The 25,570-nt window shown below is 47.4% G+C and overlaps 2 protein-coding genes and 1 long non-coding RNA gene across 3 annotated transcripts in view; 1 reads left to right on the forward strand and 2 right to left on the reverse strand.

Moving 5' to 3' along the window:
• The window catches only part of LOC129117577 (uncharacterized), a 444,593-nt gene that overhangs the window by 373,361 nt on the left and 45,662 nt on the right, over window positions 1–25,570 (reverse strand). The window lies entirely within an intron of this gene.
• PPME1 (protein phosphatase methylesterase 1) lies at window positions 597–17,055 on the reverse strand. Its single transcript, XM_077174639.1, has 14 exons — window positions 16,920–17,055; window positions 11,344–11,438; window positions 10,443–10,534; window positions 10,293–10,350; window positions 9,740–9,791; window positions 7,822–7,976; window positions 6,957–7,047; window positions 6,529–6,594; window positions 6,193–6,325; window positions 5,626–5,755; window positions 5,175–5,219; window positions 4,327–4,391; window positions 3,229–3,296; window positions 597–2,580 (listed from the first exon to the last, which is right to left on the reverse strand). The coding sequence occupies exons 1-14, from the start codon at window positions 17,015–17,017 to the stop codon at window positions 2,562–2,564; spliced, it is 1,167 nt and encodes a 388-aa protein (XP_077030754.1). The 5' UTR covers window positions 17,018–17,055; the 3' UTR covers window positions 597–2,561.
• C2CD3 (C2 domain containing 3 centriole elongation regulator) overlaps window positions 17,016–25,570 on the forward strand; it is a 37,094-nt gene continuing 28,539 nt past the window's right edge. Inside the window, exons 1-11 of the mRNA XM_077174637.1 lie at window positions 17,016–17,262; window positions 17,394–17,645; window positions 18,100–18,257; window positions 18,853–19,034; window positions 19,748–19,965; window positions 20,488–20,620; window positions 21,317–21,448; window positions 22,868–23,006; window positions 23,402–23,559; window positions 24,220–24,426; window positions 24,907–25,019. Coding sequence (XP_077030752.1) covers window positions 17,016–17,262; window positions 17,394–17,645; window positions 18,100–18,257; window positions 18,853–19,034; window positions 19,748–19,965; window positions 20,488–20,620; window positions 21,317–21,448; window positions 22,868–23,006; window positions 23,402–23,559; window positions 24,220–24,426; window positions 24,907–25,019 — 1,939 coding nt within the window. The remainder of the gene's footprint in view (window positions 17,263–17,393; window positions 17,646–18,099; window positions 18,258–18,852; window positions 19,035–19,747; window positions 19,966–20,487; window positions 20,621–21,316; window positions 21,449–22,867; window positions 23,007–23,401; window positions 23,560–24,219; window positions 24,427–24,906; window positions 25,020–25,570) is intronic.

The following is a 25,570-nucleotide window of genomic DNA, read 5'->3' on the forward strand; positions in this document are numbered from 1 at the left end:
AAATCCCTGATGGCTTTGTCCAGTACAGGTAATCTGGCAAAACCCATCCTAGGTCTCAGACATTTATTTATTTAATTTATTCAATTCAAATGAAGCCTGCAACAGACCAGCATCCCAAAGTGCATCTCCTGCTCCTGCCAAACCTTGGGATCCTCCATTGGGAAGGATCCTCAATCCAACAAGTGAAACAAGACCAAGAGAAGCTTCTAAGTAATCAAAAGGCGGCAGGAAAAATGCAAAGCTGGGAATTTTGGGGAGGAATTTCTCTGTGTCCCTGTTTCTCGAGAGCCAGAGAGAAGACTCCTTCTCTCTGCAGTTACTTTTACCACAGCCTCTGTATTCTTCACCAAATGCCACTTACCCCAGCCTGCAGCCCCCTGGAAACTGCAGCAGGAGCATTAATACTCCTCAGACAGAAGACCAGTGTCAAAAATGTGCATGGCTTGACTTTATAGCCGAAAGGAATTTCCCTTCCACCCACCCCCGTGGTGCTGCTGCTGTCCCTGGAACCCATCCTTTTAATCCAGCCCCACAGGAGTCCCAGAACAGCCACCTGGGCAGGGCTGGGAGCTGGCACGGAGCAACGCACCAGTCACTTAAACAGGCTCTTGGAATATTTATTTTCTTTTCACTCACTCAATGTTAACAGCAAAACAGAATCCCAGGCAGCCCGCAGGGTTGCAGGAATCGTTCCTTTCCCAGTGGTGCTTCTGCAGAGTACAGAACTGGCTGGCTTTCCACGGAGGGTTCTGTTTGGTCGGCCTTTCTGACAGCTCACAGATCAGAGGGATAACCGAGGAGGAGTTGCTCCTCGCTCCCAGTCAGGCTCTCCAAGTGACTTCACCACGGAGGAATGTGGCCTCACCGCGATGGAGACTGGACAGACACGCTGCACTCGCTCACCCCTAACGATCTGAACCAAGCAGTCTCCTGCAAAAGGGGATTTTGGCCATTTTGGGGACACGGCTGGGGGAAGAACTGTTTTGCATTTTGACTACTGAAGATCCACTGAATCCTCCAGGAACTAGACCAGGGTGGAATTACATCAAATCAATGCATCAACACGGTGACTCACGGAGGGAAGCGCAGAGAGCCACCGGTTGCTCCTGTCACACCTGAGTGCCCAGAGTGCCAGGAGGACATTCCTCTCTGGAATGAGGCTGTGCCTGGTGAATCACAGCCACGTGGAGCTCCGTGGTCAAACCCTTTGTCCCACCTGCACCTCCCAAGGGCCAAGGATTCCTGATGGCTCTTGTCACGGGATGCACAGGGCAGCTCCCAAATCACCACAGAACTTTGCCTCGGCAGAGCAGGGTTAAAATCATCTGACAGCAGCAGGGGGTTATGGACACCAGGCAAAAAAAAAAAAAAGGGGTTTCACACATCCACCAGCAAAATATTGAGGAAAACTGCTCCAAAACATGTCTGCTCTTAGACTCAAAAGTGACTCTTAGGTGAAAGCAAGCCCAGGAGCTATCTGTGGATAACTGAACCCTGAAGAAAAGCTCTCTGTGCACATGGAATTCTGGAAGGCAGGCAGCAAAATGATCTAGGAAGCAACAGTGGAAACAGGGTCCTTCCTCTTGTACTGGGGAGAACAGCTGCCTACACCTCTGCATCAACATCAGCAGGGCTGACTCCAAGCTCTCCCAGGGGTATTCCTACAGCCCATTCCATGTTTTTCCATCCCAAAGGCGCTGATCTCTGCCTAGCTGTGTGTGGCAGCTACAAGAAGGGAAGGACAAACACATTCCAGGGGCAGAAAACAGACAAACTGCCTGCTGATCACATTGTCCCTGCTGCTCTTGGGTCTTCCCCATGAAGGCAGGTTCAGAGTCCCCTGGCCTGGGATGTGTCTGTAGTGGATGGAGTTATTCAGGCTCTCCTTCCCAGAGAGGACTTGAAACGAGCACCTGACAAACTGCAAGACTCTGAAATGGATCTCACAGTCCCCCTCTTGCCTTTTTGGTTCAATCCCATCCAGCTTTGCCCAGGAAAGTGGCCTCCAGGCTTTTCCCACAGCTTAACCCCTAAGGCTGGCTCTGGTGAGATGAAACCTGAGCTCCCAATGAAGCCGATCCCTCGTCTGCTTTAGGGGGAAAAAAGTGTATGTATGTATAAAACCCAAATCTAAGGGGCACTTCCAAGATGATCCAGTGATTCCACAGAGAAATCCTGAAGCCTTTGGCTGTGCTGCAGTGCCCTCGGTGGATTTGGACTGCCAACAGCCCTTCTGCAGCTGGGTCCAGGAAAGCCTGAGAATCGGCCGAGGTTGGTATGATTGACTACTGGGATTCCAGGAGGTCTTTCCTTGTGGCAGCAGAGAAGAGGATCCCAGTTCCAAGGGCCTGAAGAGCTTTTCATGGTCTTCAGTAGAAGCTGCTTCCCAGCAAGGAAGTCCCTAAGAATTTAGATATTCTGGAGAGCTAGTTCTAGGGGATGAATCTCACACCAACTTCTCACTGCTGCTGGACTGGGAGATGAGAGGATATGGATACATCACAGTGGCCTCTGGTGCAGTTTATTTACAATGGGAATCAGTGCTGGAGAACACCGGGATATTAACAAGCAGGAAACACACTAGGAGGCAAAAAAGAGAATGGAAGAAAGACTCCATGTTAGCATCAAGGTATTCTCTGCAAACTCTGTGACAACCTAAATTGAGCTGTAAAGCCCTTAGGTCTTCTCCCTCTCCCTATTCACACATCAACCTACACTATCAAGCTTATCAATCACACCCTTCTCTCACTGCCTGGCTGATCACAGGGGCCTGGCTTCCACAGGCCATTTTGATAAGAAAACACATGAGATAAGTATGGAAAGTCTGCAAAGTGAAGCACGCAGCTTTACCTGCCTCATCTCACCAGTATTTCTTGGCCAAGGGAGTGTGATGCAAGTTGTTTCCACAATGCAGGGCCTTGGTTACTTAATGAAATATTATTTAAGCTAAATGACATAAAATTTGTCATTTTGCTTTCTGGCAGGCTATAGAGAAAGAAATCTGCTTTGCTCCTCCCTTCCTAGGAAGGAGGTTTCATCAGCACATGTAAATATGTGAGAAATTTGAAAGGAACACAAACACTGAATGTATTACTGGCTGTGATTCACAGCTGTTTGTTTATCTGTGGCTTTTAGCACCGTGCCAAAATTCCAGGCTCCCACCTCGAGAGCCAGACAGGCAGTGAGAGCAGGAGCTCTGCTCAGGGACACAGCTCCATGGAGCCTTACCACTGGAATCCACCAATGGGCTCTGTAAACCTGTGACGGATCAGGAACGTTGCAACAGCTTCAGCAACCTGAGAGAAGGGAAAAAATAGCTCAGGATTTAAAGGGACACTAAGAGAGGATGAAACCCAGTCAGTTTTCAAAGCCTGCAGTATTTCCAACAACAGTCCACATCCTCAGGAGTCTGTTGCTGAACCATTTGCTCCTTTAAAACAAGAGCTCTGTGTAACACACCTCCAGCTTTACTCCGACACTGAGCCTGCCATCAAGAAATGACCAAACCTTTTCTCCACCCATTTCAGTAATTCTTAAAACAATTAGCAGGGAGAAAAGGTAAATTCAGGATGCAAGACAGTAACCTGGAATGGTTTGGGCTGGGAGGAACATTAAAGCTCATCCATTTCCAACACCTGCCATGGGCAGGGACACCTTACACTACACCTGGCTGCTCCAAGCACTGTCCAGCCTGGTCAACATTGCTCAGAATGTATAAAAAACCCGTAGCAGCTTAAGAACTCAGTATGTTTAGATAAAAATACCTATTTCAGACTGTAAAGTGAAGCACAGAAAGGCTGAGTTTTAACACAGCTGTCGGTGCAGAATGAGCTTTAAAACCAGATGTGTTCCCAACCACAGGCTCCACTGGCTGCACTGCATTCCTGCTTCCATCTGGACACAAACTCCAGCAGTGCCCAGAAGCAGCACTGTTCTGTCAGAGCTGCTAAAGGAACATTTGGTTTCTATTTGGAAAATTTGAACCACTCAACAAAACACAGACAAACCTCTAACGCTGCAGATTTGTGCAAGGGATAGTGGGGAACTGCATGAGGAATGAAGGGGGGAGAAATCCACACTCCACATGGGTGGAATTAGGTACACCACCACGAGCCTGAGAGTTAAATCCATAGCCCAGCCCTGTGGCATGTAACATCTTAGCCAGGGCTTTCCAGACAGCTAAAAAATCCAAGCTGCTGGTGAAAGGCAGTTGTTGTGCCAGCAGATGCCCCTGAGGTACGATCTCTGCTGCATGGTAAGGAACAGATCCTTTTATGCATTTCGGATGGTGGATTATTGTAGCTCCAACCCCACGGCGGGGCTCACCTTGTCCGGAGCATCCTCATGGACTGCGTGGCCACACTGTGGGAGGACCTGCATCTGGAACTTGCCTGTGGGTTGAGAGAGTCAGCACATGGATCTCACACTCTGACCTCAGCACTGAGTGTAGCTGGAAACGGGGCCCCAGGGATGGCAGGGAGTCTCAGCAGACTCCACACCATGCACAGCCCGTGGTCTCCAAAGGAAACGTGGACCAGCTGCATAGTTCACCTTCTACAGGTGTAAGTAGAACAGGTTCCCAGGAGTTTAAATGGAGCTGAACTTCTCAGAGCTCCTCAATGCAGGCAGGTGTCAGAGTTGGAACTCTCACCAGATTTACCACAAGGTAACGTTTATCCTGCTATCCAGTACTACTCTCTAGTACTGGCTGCTCTGGAAGGCTGGGATGGGGGGAAAAACCCCAACCCAACCCCCAAAACATGAATGAAGTGCTTAATCTTGGTCTGCTGTCTGTCAGAAACACTGGGAGATGGGAGAATTTGGAATGGTCCCAAGTGTCCTAGCTAGGAACATCAGGGATGGAGCTAGAAAGGGGAAAAATGGATTAGGGAAAAGCCCTCACAGGCAATCATTCTGATCCAAGAGAAGTGTAGCAGCTCCACTGCTGGGAGCACTGAACACTGGATTGAACAAAACCCACAGCTACAGCCCTTTGAATTGAACCTTTCCCTGCTCACCGTCCCCACCTTTCCTTGACCACAGCAGGAGAACACTTTGGGATGGACGAATTCTTTAATGCCCGTTTGTTTGGATATTGACTGCACCCATAGCAACAAGCTGTCATGCAAAAGGAGCATTACAGTAAGGCTGAAGTAACAATATTAAATACTTACCTTGCATCTGTCCAATGGTCAGATCTTTATCCAGCCTGTCAACACCTACAAGCAGAGAGAACACAATTCTCTGAGCCAGGCTTTACTCTGTATTCTAAAAGAGACATTAGATTGAAAAGCAGAAAATAAACACCCCTGACACCCAGACAAGGGCATTTCACTGCTGCACCTTGAGAGAGTAAAGTTACAGCAAAGAAATACAGCCAAAAATGCAGGAGCACACCCCTCCCTACTACTTAAAAGGGTATTTACAGAAGGTATTTGCTATTAAGGTATACAAAAAGGGCTTAAAGCTGTACTTGACTTTCACTGGAGAAGCTGAGATCACACCACGCTATTTTAGGAGACACAGAGAAGCCCAGGAACCACTGCAGCCCAATGCTGACCCTGTGCTCTAAAATGCAAGTGTGACATGACTGAGGTGCACACCAGGGCTGGGAGGGACACGTACCAGCTAGAAGCAAGAGCTTTGGAGTGGGACAGCTGAGGAAGAGGTTGGATAAACCCCTGAACCAGCCATCCCAGTACTTCTCTGTTTTGGCCAGCTCGATTCGCCACGTGTATAAATGCTCCTTCTTTGTCTGCAGGGAGGAGAGAGAGCTCTGCATCAGTGATCAGCAAAACAGCAGAAAGAAAACCAGCTCAGGGAGCCACCTGGAAATGCACAAATACATAGATATAAAAAATAAAACCAGTACTGGCTCCCTCTGGTGGAGTACACACTTCCAGGGATGACCCTCCTTGCTTCTAAGTCTCTCTCCAAATCAAAGTACATGAGTAGGGAACAAGAAAGTCAGCAAGAGCTATGCCAAGAGGAGAAGAGCCTGCAGGATTCAGGGCAATCAATTTGCTACTTTTTACTGACACAAATAGCTCACAAATTGTCTGAACATTTGGGCTTGGCTCACATCCAGTTTTCTCTCCCTGGAGCGGCTCCCTTTCATACCAGAATGATTTGGATAACCACAGGTGACAGCTCTTGCAGGGGAAGCTGAAAACACAGCAACAAGTTCCCAACCTCTGTGTCATCCTCTTTCTTCCTTTTGTTGACAGAGCCTCCTCCTTCCTCATCCTCGTCCTCTTCCTCCTCCTCCTCAATAATTCCCTCTACTATGGCTTTAGGGCATTCAGGACTGGCAGCCTCTTCGCACCTGTGAAAATAAAATCAGAAACTGATTCCCTGGCAAAAGGAAAAAGTCCAAACCAAAACACCACCCAGGATTAAACCATAGGTGTTCAGCAATTTTGCTTTAAGAAATTTTCATTTTCAAGTACTCTTATGTAGCAATGGCGTTGTAAAACAGAAAAAAAAAGATTTTAAAATAATAAATGAAAGAAACCAAAGGCCACCTACTGTTTGACTTGACCGACCATAGAAACTCTGGCAGATTCAAGATTTCTTATCTGTCCACTTTTTACACTAGGGGGAAAAAATAATCATAAGACAGAAATATTTACTGAAGAGATTCAAGAATCAGCAGGCCCAGAAAGAGGAGTTAAACTCCTCTACATCTCAGGACTTCCCCAAACCATTCCCAAAGCCCCTGCTCTTGCACTGAACAGAGTGGCTCGAGCTAAACTTTTGTGACCCTCCCTTTGTCACCGTAACTGAGAAGAGAAAGAGGGAGAAGGCTGGTGGGGAAACAGTGAAACAGGGTTAAACCCATGGCAGGGGGCTGGGAGAGGGCCTGTCAACAGCCAGACTATACAAACTTTGTTTCCTTCCGGAGTCAGGCAACAAAGACAAGTGATTCCAGAGGCTGAAACCAACCATATCTTTACCTCCACTCAATGGCATTCTCAAGCGACTTGAATGTTTTGGGACGACTCCTTAGGAAGTTCTGCATGCTGTTCAAGGCATCCATGGCAGTACCTAAAAGCAAATGGCATCATCTTCATCAGCTTCACGGCATCTGATGAAATTATTGCCACATCCCTCTACACAAAACTGGCTGCAATGCCCTCACAGAGAGCTGGAGCTCCCCAGCGATCTAATGCTGCTAAGGAAAGTACAGGCTAGTATTGCTAAGCCAACAGTCATATTGGAAAATTGCTTTTTGAACAGGTAGGATGTTCAGACAGAGAAAGCAGCAGTCATTTATCAGCACCAAGCAGTACAGCAAAAAGCCACCCTCCTCCCCACCAAGAAAGTGTTTCAAAGAAATTAGTGCCAAGGTGGTGTTAGGTCATAGGCTTGGCTCAGTGATCTCCAAGGTCTTTTCCAACCTAGCTGATCCTCTGATTCTGTGACAGGAAAAAGGCAAACAGAGGGAAGGCAGCTGGAAAAAGGAAAAGGAAGAAAAGGAGAAGGAGAAGGGGAAGGGGAAGGGGAAGGGGAAGGGGAAGGGGAAGGAGAAGGAGAAGGAGAAGGAGAAGGAGAAGGAGAAGGGGAGAAGGAGAAGGAGAAGGAGAAGGAGAAGGAGAAGGAGAAGGAGAAGGAGAAGGAGAAGGAGAAGGAGAAGGAGAAGGAGAAGGAGAAGGAGAAGGAGAAGGAGAAGGAGAAGGAGAAGGAGAAGGAGAAGGAGGGGTCACACTGGAAAGCTTTCTGTGCGCACAGGATCTGCAGGGAGGATGGGTGGGTTTAGAGAGGGGGCAGACCCTTGTGCTTGGGGGACGCGGTGCCAGGAGCAGCGCTGGGCACACTCACCCTCCACGACGTCGATCATGCAGAGCCCCAGCAGGCTGGGCAGCAGGTTGGCCACGGCGGTGTGCACGGCGATGGCGCCGCCCATGCTGTGCCCGATCAGCATGATGGGCGGCGGCAGGTCCCCGTAGAGCGCCTCCACCACGCTGCCCACGTCCCTGCAGGCACAGCAAACCCGCCTGGCGCCCAGCAGGGACACGGGCAGCGCCTCACACCCCTGCTGAACCCCAGGCTGCACACCGGATCGTTCTGCTGTCGCTGCTGCAAAGCAGGAAACCCTGCACATCCGCGCCATTTCTCCTTCTGTTAGCAGCATCCTCACTCAAAAGGTACTAATTTAAAAGATGGTCAAGCAAGCTGGCCTAGTGGAAGGTGTCCCTGCCCATGTGGATGAAATTTACAGTCCCTTCCAGCCCAAATTCTGTGATTCCTTGTGGAAAACGTTTTAGGCTGACACTTGCTGGTGGGAACGTTAAATAAAAGGTGAGAAAAAGCTGTCAAATCATCTTGCATGGAAGCAAAAACCAAGAAATTCATTGTTCTTAAAAGAAAAAACTGGAATTAGAGAAAAATAACTGCTGGCCCTGCTGACCATGGCAAAGACGAACAACACTGAGCATGAGATAAAAGACTGAGACTCTCTGTGAGCACAGACAGGCAAGGGGCAATTTCCCCACCCTTCCCAAAAGGTACCTCCTGTTAAACTGAAGCTGTCACTTCCTGACACTTTTGCCAGGATGGGAAAGCTGGCTGGTATGATTCCCAAACCCCAGAACAGCAGCAGAGCTAACAGCTGAAATCTCCTGAAGAGCAGTTTAAAGACACCCACCCCCCCAGCTGGCTTTCCTGACTACAGCCATTCAGAGGAACCTGAGATCTGAGCAATTTTTATTGGAAAAAATGATTCCATTTTTATTGAAAATGGAAAACAAGTTAAAAAAAAACAAAACAAGAACAGGTTGACCAGCTTGTCTGCTCCACTAGAGAAAATTGTTTGAGAACTTGATTTAAAAGAACAAACAGGAACACCAGCTATAATTTAAGGCTCCTGTTTAAAAGATACTCAGGACTAAATTTCAAGCTCATTGCTAAGAAGAGGGGAAGGTTTCAAAACAAAAGGAACTTGCTTTTCCCCCCACAGCAGTGCTGCTCCAGATCTAAAATATTCTAATTATTTAATCCAGCATCTCCTCAGGACAGTTACACATCAGGATCTGACAAGGCATAAGCAGCAGGAATAAGGTATACAATGGAAGTCAGAATACATTTCACACATGGCCTCCCCTCAACAAACCAAGTGGATTTGTCCATGGGAAGGTTACAAAATCCTTCATCATTTAGTTGTTGTCACAGCAAAGAGTCTCTTTGTACTAAATATGGGCAGAACATAATGTGCTTAGCAGTGGGTATTTGCTTTTCTTACAGTTTTGTCAAGAGGGGGATGGATTTGCATGCCAAAGCGGGTCATGACAGTTTGGAAAAGCAATTCTGTGCTTGAAGATCCTGTGTTTGTGACCCACACTTCAGGAGTGTTACCAGGCCAGTGTGGGCCCGCCCTGACCGGTCACCCCAGGGGCTGAGTCAAACTGGTGATTCAGACTAAAATACCCCATGCTTCTAAGGGAAGCATTCCACCTCCCTTAGGAACTCTTCAGCATGTGGCAGGTTTAAAGTGCTCAGTGTTTAAAATCTCAGGGTACTGGGAGAACAACTCCAGCTCTTGGAATCTGACTCAGCTGGGAGGGACATCATTTCAAACTGCCCCAGAATGGAAGGAAAGGAGGGGTAACTACCAGAATCACGTGAAGTTAATCTTCCAGCTCCTCTGAATGAAGGCTGTGTGCCCTCAAGGAGTTTATTGTTCAGCCAAGGAGAGAAAGGGGAGGTTTGTAAAAAGGGAAACGAGCATAAGTCTCCTTACTTTGCCATAGTCTCTGCAGACAGATCTTCAGGATTCCTTACTTTTGTTTCTCCTAGAAAAAAACCCAACCCAAGTTAAGTTCACTTAAGTTGAAAAGCTTCAGGCCCCCTCAGGACTTAGAGCAGTGATGGTACAAAGCTTTTAGGCACAGATATGAAGAGCAAGCCCACTGCAATGAACATGTATAATTAAGAAACACAGAATTAACAGGAACACTTGGTACTTTGGGTAGGAAACACTGCCCGTAACTGTTCCTTATGAATCTTAAAATGGAAGAACAGTCCTCATTTCTCATGGCAAGGACCACTTAAAGGTTATGGAAATATGAAAGAGGGCTTGGTGGAAGGAAGCAGTCCACCACTGTCTCAAGCAAGAGGTCAGGGGGTCTCAGATTCTGACAGAAGCCAGTCTTCCATCCATGCTTTTGAATCAAATTGGGATGCCTTAAGGATGTTCTCCCAGCCATCCTGAGAGGGATTCATTGCATCTCCTTTGAAAAATGGGAGCATGTGTAACACGCTGATTTGACCCCAGCTTTATTTCTTTGACTTACCATGGCCTCGGAGGTCTAAGGCCACAATCCTACACTGGATCCTGCTGATGATTGCAGACTGCAAGCAGAGACAGAGAGAATGTTGTTTGCAAAGGGAGATCAGCAGCAACAAGCAGTTGCAGCCACAAACAGAGCAGCAGCTTTACTTACAGTAAACACAGCCCAGGACAGGGCAGAGTGGCCTCCACCATGCAGCAGCAGCAAGACAGGCCCCTCCAAGCCACTTTTGTAAATTCGAAAAGTGTATGAACAGTTAAAGACATTTCTCAGAGCTACTTCAAGGCAGCAGAGTGAATTTTGGAGCTTGCAATACCAAAAAGTATTTTATTTCTACCCTTCATTTATCTGACCAACAGGAATGTTCACGCATTGTCTGGACAAAAATGTAACTCAGTTTAAGCTTCAAGAGTTGTATTCCTGCTGCCCAGGTCTTCTCCCCCTCTTTAATTCTCTTATCCCCTGTCCTTTTCTCCCTGGGCACAACAGGGAAGTGAACTAAGAGAAAACTAGAAATCCATTACGTAAAAAAGATGGAGAGTTATTTTTTTACACAGGCAAAATAATGAGAGGGCAAGGGAATGGTTTTAAACTAGAAGAAGGGAGATTTAGATTAAACGTTCATAAGAAATTCCTCCCTGTGAGGGTGGGGAGGCCCTGGCACAGGTGCCCAGAGGATTGCCCCTGGATCCCTGGCAGTGCCCAAGGCCAGGCTGGACTTTGGGGCTTGGAGCAGCCTGGGACAGTGGGAGGTGTCCCTGCCCATGGCTGTTGGAAACGCTTTTTAAAAATTATAAAAAATTAAATTAAATTAAATTAAAAATGATTACTAAAGAAGCAATATCAGGAATTGGCCTTGCTAAGCACCGTTTAACTGTCAGCCTAGAAGGGATAGTTCTGGTTATGAACACTGAACCCTGCAGGAGACATAATGGAAGATGAGAAGGAACACGTGAAAAAGCTGAGGAACCCAAATAAACTAAACAAAACGTGATACCTCCCCCATAATCTCTGAGATTATGACAAATTCAATATGGGGAAAGAAAAAAGGATATATCCTTGCCAGTTTCATTTTCTACCACAACGTCCTCCATAGACTCAAAGTACTGGCTCCAAAGCACTGGTGAAAAATCACGCTTTCTTCCAGGGCTGCAAGACAGAAAAAATCCCATAAGAAAGAGTTATTTTTAAAGTCCTCCACTGAAATTGGCATCCAGGCCTCCTCTCACTGGTGTTACACAACAGCGCAGACTGGAAGCAAACGGCGCATCAGTGAAATTCCCACACAACCACAATATCCAGAATTCTACTGTCAGTGAAGGAATCCTCCCCTAATTGTTGCTCCTAGTGAGGAAACGCAGTGGAAACAGAGAAGAGAGTATTTTCCTCATCGAGTCATTCCAAGGAAGGCTGAGCAATGGTGATTTAGACTACACAGGCCCAAGGCGAGGGAAAATAAACAGAACAGTGATACTGTCCCAGTACCACCTCCGAGCCTGCAGTGACCCACAGGCAAAAGGTGCCCAGCTGACAAACCAATTTATTTTTTGCTTCCTTCAAAAGGTGCAGCTGTGCCCTCTCCTTGTACCACCATTACTGACAAAAGGCTCTGCAATCAGAATTTTCCTGATGACTCAGTTGATGCAGAATTTGTTTCTCGGGCTGGTATTTACTCAGTAAGGCTAAAAGAGTAGTGCTTAATTTTGGAAGTGGCATAATTAGGCTCAATTCGAGCCCAGGATACAGGATGAGTAACAGTGCACCATTTTAACCATGTTTTTGCACTTCAGCTCTTCTGGGGGAGGCAGGCAGGCAGCACAGAATATTAAAATCAAGCATGGGCGTGAGGGGTGAAAGACCTTCAGAGGAGAAAAATCCCTGCTGGAGAAGTTTCTCCTGAATTCTTGGCTTCCTAAAGAAATAGAAAATAACAGACAAAGCAGCTTTTCAATTTTGCAGAAACAAAACTTCTGTTTCCCCTGGTGTTTCTAGGATATGAAACATAAACCAGCCACCCCCTGAATGGACCAAATTCCCTCCTGGGGGTTTCCAGACTTCTTGTTAAATCTCAACTAAACAAAATGAGAAGTCAGACACCTACATGAATCCAGAAAATATTAATCTCTTTTACCACCTCAGCCTAATCTCATCCTCTGATCAAGGAAAAAAATATCACAGTCAAAGCTTAATTTTTGCCTGGAAGCCATCCCAGCCCTGATCACATGCTCTCTCCATACCAGTTCTGGTTCTTTCTGGAGATGCAGAGAACTGCCCACAGCTTGGATGATTTCCCCTCTCTGGGTTTCGCATAGGTAGGATGTGCAGCTAGTGAGAACGAATTCCTTCACCCTTTCAAAGTGCAGCATTTCAGTTGCAGCCAGGCTTTTGCACAGTGTGCTACAGCTGCCTTTGGGTTCCCCTGCCCTGAGCAGCTCCAGGAGATCAGTGCATGCTGTCATCTGCCTGGCTACAGCCCTTCCCACTGATCCATAAATGTGCTGGGCAGCAGGAACTCCCTGGTGGCCCAGCCCTGGCATCGCTGTGACACCAAGAATCTGTAGGGAACGTGGCACCAAGCAACAGTGAGGAAACGCGAGCGACCTCAGGTTTAACCCTGAACCCCCAAAAGGGCAGAATAAATGTGCTGCTTTCCACAAAATCCCAGGTGACCACAGAGGGCTGAGCAAAAGAGTTCCTCCAAAGAAAGGAATCCTTGATTTTGAGTTTTCCTAGAGCTGCTTTTTTTAGCGAAGCATCCCCACACATTCAGAATTAGAAGTCTGCCCAATAAACAGCAGCTGTGGTTTTGCACCTTCCTATGTTGAAGTCATATTTTGCTGACCAGTATTTAAGCTGACAGAACTAACTAATAGCTTTTTAAAGTATCCAGCAAACCAAAACAGAAATGGATCTGACATAATAACTTTTCTAGACTGATCCTTAAACTCCAAGCCAGCATATTAAACTGGAATTGCAAAACAAATTCTGGGCACCCTCTGTTTTATGCTATTGTGCAGGTTATCCTCTTTGTCATGTCATTGATCCTTAGGATGCCCACACGGCTCAGCAAATCTTTCCCCAATTTTTGAAGGGGTTTTCTTTCAGGTATTTTCCTAAAATGAAAAAAAAAAATAAATAGTTGCACCAAGCAGAAGGAACCATTTTCAGAAAGTCCTTTTTCTGCTGAGAGCCCCTATTTAAAACTACTAAAGCAAATATAGAACAAGTGCATGAATCAGGAGATTTCATTCCCACATCATATTTGAACCCAAGCAAATCAAACATCATCTCCAAGTACGAACTGCTACGGCTGACAAGTTGTATTTAGAAATTCTAAAAATTGACAAGGACAGTATCTTAAGTTCTGCCTTAGAGATGCTGAATACATAAATTGTTGGTTTTTTTTTTATTAAAAGGATTCTAAGGGGGAAAAGTGGATTAAAAAGGAAGAAATGAGTAGGAATTGCCATGATTGAATTACACAGATCTGATCCAATCATGCCCTTCTAGATAACTGAAAGATCTTCAGAGATTGTGTGTGATTTTTACTCACACATTGGAAAGGAACAGGCAAATCACTTTTAAATCCCATCCAGGTGCTTAGCTCTGAATGAGCCACTAGCAAAAAACAAAGGGCAAAAAACAAGACAGGAAATGCAGAAGCTGCTACAGCTGTTGGGATCTGCTGCCATGGGGGGTGGCTTTACAAATTCTATTATTTTATTTATTCCCCCAAAGAACACAGAGTCAGCCCATAAGCCTGATTTTGTTTTGTTTTGTGATTTTGATTTTGTTTTTGGTTTTTATGCATGGAGCAATTTGAAGGAATCACTTGCAATTCCCAACACAGCCTTGGCCGTGAGCGCTCCTTAAAGAAATGGGCACGGAATTCCTCCCAGAGGCTGAGGTTCACATATTGCTCGAGCCTAAGAGAAGCTCCAGCCTCCTTTGGAAAGGGCCTTTTGGAACCATCATTTCTGCTGGAGAGCACTTAAATCCAGGGAGGAGAGGACTGTGCTGGCAAAGCAGGAATTGATGCCACGTGCCATGAAATGCACTGAAATTCCAGCACACATCCCATGCTCCACTCCAAAGCATGTCACAGGAGCCACGCTGGATATCAGGGAGAATTCCCTCCCCAAAAGGGACTGCAGGGACTGAAAGCTGTGTGCATGTGGCACTTGGGGACGTGGGGCAGTGGTGGTGGCCTGGGCAGGGCCGGGGGAAAGGCTGGACTCCAGGATCTTGGAGGGCTTTTCCAACCTGAACCATTCCAAGATTCGGTTTGCTTGGGCCACTTTGAGACTCTCCCACGGAGAGACATAAGGAAGTGATTGTACTGAAAAAATAGCAAGGAAAGAATAAATTTTAAAGAAAAAAGCCAGGAACAAGTTTATTTTCACGGATTTAAATGCAGCAACAGGTGCTGGTTTTTTACCAACTACGCAACACACATTAACCTTTTAACAGCATGTCGCCAAAAAATGTAAGACTTTATTTAAGTTAGGAAGTTCTCAGTGAATTCTGTTTTTCTGTAGCAATCTCACATGCTTGAGCCTCTGCTTGTCAAGATCTGCTTTCAGCTACACCACAGTCACATTAAGATGACCTGCATGGTGGAAAAAAAAGGGAATAAAAAGAAAGTGCCCAACACACCGGTCAGAGGATTTAGCCATGGAAAACTCAAGTTGCTGGCATTCTTGGATATTAAGGTTAAACCTATTTTTTTAAAAGCCTAGCTTGCAATTCAAAAAATTGAAAGCGCAGAAATAAATCACATTTATAAATGCGAGATGCTTAATGCAGCAAACAAATATTTTCCTAAGTTTAGTTATTTTTGTTCCCTGTAGAAGTTTGAATTTTGAAGGACTGTTTCAGGGCAGCCCTGCACATCTGCCAGCACTGTAAATCACACTGTGTTTTCCCTGTACAACTAATCCCTTTCTCTTCTGGTGGAATTCTCTTCAGGGGGAATCTTGCACTTGTTTGAACAGAACTGAACGTTGGTAAGGGTAAGCTCAGCTTAAGCTAAACTTTTATCCCACTCCCTCTTGTCTCCTTTTCACAGAAGCCCCAGGCCCCTCTGGATGAGGCCGTTCCATGCTGGATGTGCAGCACCTCCCACAACGGGAACATCACCTGTAAAGGGATTTACTGGGGGGCAGAGCGGTACATCAAACATGATTATGAACTACTCCCCACTGCTTCCAAGGGAAGATTCCAGGGGAATTCCTGATCCTTAACCGCAGCACTGGATTTTGTTTCTTTCACAATAATTTCCCTGACAGCGTTTAAAACCCCATGCATGGTAAGGGAGGAAGAATTATATAAATTAATACATGTTACACCCTTAGACACTGGTCAGCCTTCCCCCACAGATCCCAAAATGTGCTCTCAACCCCTGCTGAAAAGATTAAAGAGTATCCCAGACTTTTCCATCATCTCGAAATGCAGATTTAAGCAGGGATTAAAGTCACTTGGCAGTGCCTTCACATGGGTGCCTGCGGCTGAGAAATCATGGAATGTTCTGACTCGGAAAGTGACCCAGCACAAGGATTACCCAAGTCCAACTGCAGCTGAGGAATTCAGGTCCTGAGAATTTCCACACACCTCTCCCCCCAGCCACACCCTGAGGTACAGCCCAGACATGGTGCCGGACCCTTCCTCCAAACACTGATGGCAAAAGGGCCGGGAGGAAAGGGCTGGAGAGCTGATCCCAGCACCTTCCCCGGCCTGAGGATACGCTGGGCACTGGTGCCTCTGCAGCTGGAGCAGCCTGATCCAGGTGCCACTCACCTGGAGCACGGGGAAGCAGGACCAGCCCTCCTTCCAGACCCCCTAAGAATGACCACCACTTGCTCCAGATCCCCAGTGATGACCATTCCCTCTCCAGATCCCCCAGGACGAGCTCCCCTCTGTCCAGATCTCCCAATAATGGCATTCCCTGTACCGATCCCCCGACAATGACCATTCCCTGTCCAGATGTCCCGATAATGACCATTCCCTGTCCAGATCCCCCTGGACAAGGTCCCCTCTGTCCAGATCTCCCAATAATGACCATTCCCTGTCCCAATCCTCCAACAATGACCATTCCCTGTCCAGATGTTCCGATAATGACCATTCCCTGTCCCGATCCCCCGATAATGACCATTCCCTGTCCCGATCTCCCAGTAATGACTATTCCCTGTCCCGATCCCCCGACAATGACCATTCCCTGTCCAGATGTCCTGATAATGACCATTCCCTTTCCAGATCCCCCAGGACAAGGTCCCCTCTGTCCAGATCTCCCAATAATGACCATTCCCTGTCCCAATCCTCCAACAATGACCATTCCCTGTCCAGATGTTCCGATAATGACCATTCCCTGTCCCGATCCCCCGATAATGACCATTCCCTGTCCAGATGTCCCGACAATGACCATTCCCTGTCCCGATCTCCCAGTAATGACCCTTCCCTGTCCAGACCCGGAATACCATGCCTCCCTTCTTGGCAGATCCCCCCGGTAAAGGCCTCCGGTCCCTCCAGACCCCCAGCCCGACCCCCCGCCCTGCAGAGCCTCCGCTCCGCTGTCACCTCTCCCCCCGAGCTCCCCCCGCTCTCCGCATCCGCCCCTGCCCTTCCTCCGCCTACCCCATGCGCATCTTGGACCCGGACTGGCCGCCGCCGCCGGGCAACGGGGGCCGAGGTGGCAGGCGGCCCAGATGCAGCTGCTTCTCCAGGGCCGACATGACAGCCGGGAATACCGGGAACACCGGGACCCCCGAGAGCGCCGCCCCCGCCCCGCCGCGCCGGAAGCGGCTCCTCCAACAGCGCCGCCGCGCGGCACCGAGCGCGCCCGCCCGCCCGCAGGGCACCAAGGGAAACGTAGTCCGCGCTCCCGCCGCCGTGCCCGCGGGGCAGCACGGGAGCTGTAGTCCCCGCCGCCGCGGCGGTTGGCGGGCGGGAGGCGCGGGCGGGATGCCGCGGAGGGGAGGTGCGCGGCGGGACGGGCGGCGGAGCGGGGCTCGGGGGACACGGCGGGGATAGAGGCGTGCAGCGGTGGGGCGGGGAGCGGCGCGGCGCCCGGGGTGATGTACGGGCCGCTGACGCCGCCTGTCCCCGCAGGTCCCGGTGACCCCGCCGCCAGCCTGCCGCCGCTGGTGCGGGGCCCGGCGCGCTGCTGGCTGCGCTGCTCCGTGCCCCGCGTGCTGTGGGCCGGCCCGCAGCCCGCCGCCGTGGTGCGGCTGCGGTGGTGGGGCGAGAGCTCCGGCGGCACCGTGCTGCAGCCCGCCGGCAGGGCCGGGCAGCCCGCGGGCCGCACCTGCGCCCGCTTCGCCGTGCGCTGCGGGCCCCGGCAGCTCGCCGCCTACCTGGCAGGTACGGACACCGCCGGGACACCGCGCTGGGAGCGGGCTGGCACGGGGGGATGTGGGCTCTAGGTGCGCCAGGGCAGGCAGGGGCGGCGTCCGGAGCGGTTTGTTCCCGGGCAGGGCGGAACGGGCTGGCCTGGGGATACCCTCCAGCACTGGTAAGCCATTCATTCCCCCATGTCCTGCCCTAAGCGTTCCTTTCCTGCGAATCCTTATTCCAAAAACTTATTCATCCTGGGAATCCTTGTTCCAAATACTTATTCATCCTGGGAGTCCTTGTTCCAAATTCCAAATACTTATTCCCCATCATCTACTGCCAGTTACAATGTCTGTATGGACCCTTCTTTACCTGCTGCCCCCCCGTTACCGTAATAGGGGTATTTATAATATTCTGTAATTTTAGCCAAAAAATGTCACTTGTGACGGTGAGAGTGACCTGAAGGTGTTCCTGATTCTTGCAGATATGGGAGTTCTTGTCCTGGAGGTTCTAACCAAGCGTGAGCACCTGCCCCTTGGCCGGGCACAGATCACGAAGCTGTCCCAGCTGTCTCCCAGCCATCCCATCAAAGGCTCCTTTGCTGTGGTGTCACCAACATCGGAGAAACTCGGGGAGCTGCAGGTACTCTTGATGTCTTTGCTCATTATTGCATGATAATATAATATTACTATAAATTATGTGCTGTGACACTGGCATAATCAGGTGCAGGGTCAAGCTGTACATGGCACACTCTCTGTCCAAGGCATTTCTGAGCTAAGGTAACAAATGAAAAAAAACCCAAATAATGGTGGTGTCAGCTTCATTTTGCTTAGAGGGATGTGGGGTAGTTGACCTTAACAAGATACATGTGGTCATCTCTACACTGAGAGTGGGTATTAGCAGTGGATTTAAAATGGATATTGGGTCCTTACACTTCACTGGGCTGGAATAGTAGAAGATTTTGATATCTGGAATTAAGAAAGTTGTGTCTTGCAGCCAGAATTGGCTCTGAAAAACTGATTATGAAAGGCAGTTGACTGGATTTGGAAACGTGGGACAAGAAACAAGTAGTTGTAAATATGTGACATAGCTGTGTAACGTAAATATTACTTTATGTAGAGAAGCAGCAGTTTTCCATTCATTGCACAGCAGGTGGATTTGATTACAGTGTTTACTGCACTTAGATAGGAAAAGAACAAGGTAATATTTAGTAATATTTCCCCATCTTGTGTCCCAGGTGTCGCTGGTTCTAGAGCCTCTGCCAGAGCTGTATGACACCAGCAGCTGCGTGCCAGCCACACAGGGAGGTTCAGGTGCTGCTGCTGCTGCCCAGGAAAGCAGCACGTGCCAGCCTCCTGCTCCAGCCCAGGGGCCTGTTGAACAGGACTCTGTTGACAACAGCAAAGCCACATCTCCTAGGTACCCTTTTTTCTGTTTTCCTCATGACAAAACTGTGGTTTATTTTGCAGTGCACACAGAATTTTTAAGTGGTGGTAGTACACTTGTGAGTTATGGGATGCTTGATCTTTTCAAACATACATTTTGTATGAAATCCAAGATGTTGAGGGGGGACAGGGAACAATTTCTTGTCTGGTAGAAACTTGCTTCTTAGGTTGGCTTAGTTCAAGTCATGCAAGACCACACAAGAGGTGCCTCAAATCACCAAATAACCAAATCATTTGGGCTGGAAGGGATCTTAAGGCTCATCTCATTTCAGCCCTGCTGCCAGAACACCTTCCACTATCCCAGATTGCTCCAAGCCACATCCAGCCTGGCCTTGGACATGGATGAGGCAGCCACAGCTTCTCTGGGTAACCTGTGCCAGAGTCTCACTGTGCTCCAGCAAGGAACTTTCTCCTGATATCTGATCTAAACCTACCCTCTGGCAGTGAGTGGGCATCTGTTCCCTCTTGTCCTGTCACAACACACTCTTGTAAAAAAGACCCTTTAAAAAGCTTTTTTTAAATAAAAACTTGTATTTGCAGCTTGGGTGGGTCCCTGGTGGTCTCAGTGGCAGGTGAGGAATCATTAAAATAACATGTCCCATTTCCTTTTGGAGAATTTCCAGAGTTCTGAATCCCTTTACCCACCCTCTGGAGCTGTCACTGAAATACAGTTTCGTTTTTCCCTAGAGGAAAGGACCCTTTGCTGTACCAAGAGAGCTCTGAAAACATGAAGTTCACCTTTCCTGCCCCTCATCCCCACGTGATTTTGCCAGAAGAAGGTGTGAAAGCGAGCCCTGAGGATCAGCCCCCGTCGTTCCCCGCCAGCAGCGATCCCAGAGCGCTTCCCAGGGGCAGCGCACGGATGCTCTCCGTGCACAGCCCAGCTACAGAAGACCTGCTCTCAGGTCTGTGCAGCCTGCCTCATCTTCCTCCTTTCACTGCAGATGCTCTTGCCTCTGCCTGTCTGCGTTTCTGAATATCTGTCAGGTTTTCTGAAGGGAAAGAGAGACTTGGCTCCCTCTTGCTGCATCAATCCAGAAAGGCTTTCCCAGCATTGGAGTAGGGCACGTTTCCATGTGTGCTGTCTTTGGAGTTCCATATTTACAGAAAAGAACAGAAGTTAGACATCCTGAAGTGGCAATCCGCTCTTCCCTGAATTATCCTAATAAGGCCCTTCAGTACCTGAGCCTGTGTGTGCAGACAATTCCTTGTGCAGCGGGGTGGGAGACTGATGGAGGAGCACCCTGCTCACTCCCAGCTCAGCTGTTTGCTGGTGTATCAAACATGTTTAACCCCCAGTGCCTCAAGATCTCTTTCCAACAGCAGAAAACAAGTTTCTTGACTGTAGCTGACACACTGATTGTGTCTCCACATGGCTTTTAGAATGCATTTGAATGCTGAAATTAATCCCTCTGCCTGTTTCCCAGCTCTCTTGGATCAGGGCAGTAAACTCCGTGATGCCATGGTTGTTTCTGCAATGAAGTCCAGCCCAGACATGGAGATTGAACTGAATAAAATCTCTCATTTTATAGAGAGAGACGATTTCCAAGCACCAACAAAGTGAGTTTGGACTGGGGGAGGTGACATTCAAGCTCCAAGCCATAAATTGTGAGGCTTTATCCAAAAACTGTAGATACTGAGATTCACAGGATGTGTTTGAGGATTCATTTAGGGTGAAAGCAGCACATCATTCAAATGGGAAGTTAATTTCTACCTGTGAATAAATGCCTAAATTTTGTGAATTCGTTTTAATCTTCATGTAGTGAGCCTTGATATAAGTATTTGATTTTAATTTCATTTCTTAGAATATTTGTATTTAGTTCTAAGTTATTTGTCAAGGAAATATTACATTTTGGTAGGGAATAAGAGTAGTGCAAGACAGTGCCAGTGAAATGGCACTGCATCACAAAAAACTTTTTCAGAAAAGTGTAAGTAATTGATGACCTAAATGCATGGTTTTTTCCTAGGAGAAAAGAAATTTAGATTTCTTGGTTTCCCTCTGGAAAAATATGAATATTGCCTGTTGTTCTGTGATAACTAGAAGGCAATGCCATTGTCTTTGACAGTCAGTGATGCTCTTGCAAGCTCAATTTCATTTCTTTCTGCACAAACTATTTGCATTTGTGTTAAAGTAGATTATTTTGGACTTCACAGAAAAAAATGGATAGACCGATTAATGGATTCATCTTGAGCATGCCTTAATGTGTTTATGTTTTTCCTTTTTCTGCTGTCTGTGCTTCCACTGCTGTTACCCAGGAGCCCAAGAGGCCTGAAGTCCAGCTTTGTGCCCACTCCTGGGGATCCCCATCACCTTGGCTCTGAAGTTTCAGGTCAGCAGTTTGACCTAAACTCTCTTGAAGAAAGAGCAATCCAGTTACTGTTGGGCAGGTGAGTGTGATGCGCTGGAGACTTCTGCAAAATTGTCCTCATCTGACCATTTTTAAAATGTCTCTTGACCCTTGTAACCCACAAAATGGGTTACATTCCCATTTTTGGGAATGTAACCAGTGACCTGTGTGCAAGTGATGGAGGTGTTTTATAGCCCAGCTTTAATGCATGACAACCTGGACAGCTGCAAGCCACTTGGTGTGTGGAAGTGATGTCAGAAAGGTTAACCACAATCGTTCATAAAATTAAGTTACTGAATAGTTGTAAGTGTTGTGGCCTAAAATGTTACGTAAAGTAAGCACATAAAGCAAATACCTTGTTTCTTGGGAGAGGAAACACTCTGTAAATTAAAACTAATAAGAAACTGTAGCTATTAAATGGACCTTTTCCTCTCATTTTGTGTAGCAGAGCATAAATGATGCTTCCATGGTGTCGACATCTGCACCCTGAAGACACAGCTTCTGGGTCAGACATGGTTCAGAATTTATGGCTCATGTTTCTTGTGCCCTGCACTTATTTTTTCCCTGTGTTTTATCAGTGGATAACACTGTAGTGTTGCAGATCATAGAATTATTTTAATAAAGAAAATTAAGAAAATTCTTAAGAAAATCCTTAAGCCAAACTAACCCTAGCTTATGTCTAAAGATATTTGCATTTGCACCTACTCAGGTATACCTTGGAGGGGTTTTTTTTAATCAAAGTAAAGTGTCCTTAGGTATCACTGGTATCTTAAAGCATTCCAGAAGTTACAATGTAGTGAAGAGTAAAAATTAGAGGTTGATATTCATAGGTATGTTTCACAATGAAAATCATCAAGGTCTGGAGTCGGTTGCCCAAAGAGGTTGTGGAATCTGCAGCTTCCAAGACACCCAGAATCCAGCTGGACACCTTTCTATTTGCATTTCATTCCCTGTGAGAGGGGTTGGGCCGAGTGATCTGCAGAGATCTGCTCCCACCCAGGCTGTCCCTCACTGAGGGATCTGCAGGGATCTGCTCTCGCCCAGGCTGTCCCTCACTGAGGGATCTGCAGGGATCTGCTCTCGCCCAGGCTGTCCCTCACTGAGGGATCTGCAGGGATCTGCTCTCGCCCAGGCTGTCCCTCACTGAGGGATCTGCTCTCGCCCAGGCTGTCCCTCACTGAGGGATCTGCAGGGATCTGCTCTTGCCCAGGCTGTCCCTCACTGAGGGATCTGCAGGGATCTGCTCTCGCCCAGGCTGTCCCTCACTGAGGGATCTGCAGAGATCTGCTCCCACCCAGGCTGTCCCTCACTGAGGGATCTGCAGGGATCTGCTCTCGCCCAGGCTGCCCCTGGCTGGAGCCAGCATGGCCCAGCTCCAGGCTGGAACACTGTCCACGTCCCTTGGGGCCTGCCTGCACAAGGCTGGCACCCAGGAGTGTTTCTCTCTCTTTACCCACAGCGCTGATCTCTCCCCGGAGCAGCTTTGGGACCGAGCCCTGTGGGATTCCCTGTCCCTTGGCAGCGAGGCGCACGACAGCGAGCTGGGGGATCCCCACTACGACCAGAGCCTGCTGGAGAGGCTGTTCTACACAGCTCCTGTAGGTGCACATCTGTAAGGAAAACGGGCCTTCCCTAATGTGCAGGGCAGGAGGTTGGCATGAGCAGAAAAACCACAGATTTCAGTATTTTACAGCTGGATAAGCATTAAGTATCATACAAATGCTTGTGAGTACCTGTGTGTGCATTGCTTGAAATTATTATTATTAAAAGAATATTGTTATGACTACAAAGTCAAGCGTTGAGTTTGGAAATTGCTGCCATTGAAGCTGTCCAGGGAGACTTTTTTTTTAAATCCCTGAAATTTTGATAGCATTTTAATTGTTTCAGTTGATGCAATGCACAAGTTGTTTTCCATTTATGTGTTGTGACCCTTATGGGACTCTCTGTACAATGACAATTAACTTCTTATTTGTGTGCATTATTTCTGCTTTAGAAATCTGATTCCAGTTTGAGCGATTTCCTCAGTGATGATGATGATGTTAAATCCCCAAAAAAATCATCCAAGACAGAAACTCTCAAAAAAGCAGCTCCAGTGGATCCACAGAAGGATTTTCATGCCTTTGATCAGAATGTGACAGAAACTAAACCCAGGTAGTTACATCAGTGACTTTTGTTTTCCCTCATCTAAACTGCATTCCCTTTTTTTTTTTCATATGGAACCAGTAAAACAGTTTAGTTATCAACCTTATCTTGTACAATACACTTAATGTAAAGGTTTTGTTACTATATTTTTTTCCATTTTTGCTCCAAACAATTATTTCTGATTATTTTTCTGACTAACACTACTGTTTTTACATCAGGTAAAATTCTTATCCCCAGAGGAACCAAACACAAAATCAAGTCTTGCAAAGGACACAAACGAGATTTAAAACTATGACAAAAATCCTGTTGCTGTTCCTCTGCAGCAGACTTGTCCTTGTCTATAACTGTATCATCTCCCTGCTTTTGTACATGGCATTAAATGAAGCTTTTATTTTTGAAGAGTTAGAATAAGATTTTTTTCAGATCAGCAATGTGGAACATGCACTTTCTGGGTTGGTTTTTTTTTCAGTTATGGACGCCAGATATTGTAAGATTTTTGTTACAATTACAGAGACCACCAAATTTGTTGTAAAAATATTTTTTAAATGTATGTTTTAGTGAACCTTGGGAAGCTTTTTAAGTAGCATCCCGCCAAGCTACAATTCCCCCTTCATTCTGGCCACGTCAGGGACGTTTCTGCAGTCCTGACCCTCATTTCTGTGTCTCCAGCTGCTCTCCCCCTGCTGCTCCAGAAGAGCCCAGAGAAATGGCTCCTCTCACAGCCTTGGGTGCAGACAGGTTGGCATTGCTGCAGCGAATACACCTGGCCAGAGTCACCATAGAGAGCCTGAAAATCCCTCCTGAGAGCCTGCAGGCCTCCCCCAGGAGGAAAGGTTTGCTGGGGAAGCCTCCACGGCCCACATCTGTCCACAAGTGGTAAGGGGGGGTTGTTTCTTCCTGCTTTGTTTGCTGTTTGCCTTCAGGGCAGCTCTCCCTGAGCTCTCCTGAGTAGTGCAGCTTCCCCAAGGTCTCCAGGCTTCTGAGGCTTCTGCTCCTCTGAGGAAATCGTATCCCAACAAATCTCCAGCTTGGGAATTGGTTGGGATACAATAACTTGGGAAAGTTAGAGGTGTGACTGATCTATCCTGATGTGGGCTCGCTTCAGGCTGTGCCTTTGCCAGGGTTTTGGGGAGCTGCAGATGTTCAGTACACTGGAAACAAAAGGGGGCTGATTGGAGCAGGATCTGGCACACAGATAATCACTGGAAGGAATTAATAGAGCAGGAGTTTCAGTTACCCTAAAAAGAAGTGTTACAGCCAGCTGTGAATCTGGAACTTGCCTCCTGTGCTGAGTTTCATGGGCTCAGGTCAGATTCTTGGTGGATTGTGGTCACCCTGCCACTTCTTTATTCACAGCACCTTCTTTGTGGAGTACCACTTTCCCGTGAGGGTCTCCAAGGATGGAAAAGGACAGGTCTCCATAGCAACAGAAGCAATTCGAGTGGCCTCAAGTAAAATCACACATGATGGTAAGAGCATCATTTTCCCCCCTTAGATTTAGTTCTGTTGACTCCATCTCTTTGGAAATTATTTAGTAGCGTTTTCCACGTATTTCCTTTGCTGCCTGAAAATCACAGTATGGTTAGTTGCTGTGCTGCAGGTGGGGGAATGATCCTCTCAGGGAGAAGGAAGCCAAGTGAGTTTTTAATTTTATTTTTTTTCTTCCAAGAATTATTCATAGTGGGATTTTCAAATTTCTTTTCCTAGGGAAAGAGCAAGTTAGAAAGGCCATTCCTTCTTTTGAACATAAAGCAATAAAAACTTCCTGCAATAGTGGGAGGATGATCAAGTACTTTTAGAAAAATCAGAGATACTTACAGCCCAAATAAGTAATTCCCCAGGTGTGAAAGTGTGTCACGTACTGTCTCCAATAGCTCACATAATCTGCTGGATCCAGGGAATCCCCAGTCCTGTGCTCAAATCAGCAGACATTTATCCTTGTGCTGAGAGTCACCACCAGTGTTTGTGTCCCTGAGAACAATTTCTGTTTCTGTGCCACTGAGCAGAGAATGCTGGATGA

The sequence above is a fragment of the Agelaius phoeniceus genome, chromosome 2, assembly GCF_051311805.1.
Source record: "Agelaius phoeniceus isolate bAgePho1 chromosome 2, bAgePho1.hap1, whole genome shotgun sequence".
Taxonomy (NCBI): domain Eukaryota; kingdom Metazoa; phylum Chordata; class Aves; order Passeriformes; family Icteridae; genus Agelaius; species Agelaius phoeniceus.

What these genes read in the sequence shown, in the direction of transcription:
- PPME1 (XM_077174639.1), bottom strand. Translation starts at nt 17,017, where the DNA reads ATGTCGGCCCTGGAGAAGCAGCTGCATCTGGGCCGCCTGCCACCTCGG. An exon ending in AGAAAGAGGATGACACAGAG is followed by an intron (nt 5,756 to 6,192) that starts GTTGGGAACTTG and finishes TCCTCCCTGCAG; the next exon opens with ACAAAGAAGGAGCATTTATA. An exon ending in AAAGCTCTTGCTTCTAGCTG is followed by an intron (nt 5,220 to 5,625) that starts GTACGTGTCCCT and finishes CTCTGCTTGTAG; the next exon opens with GTGTTGACAGGCTGGATAAA.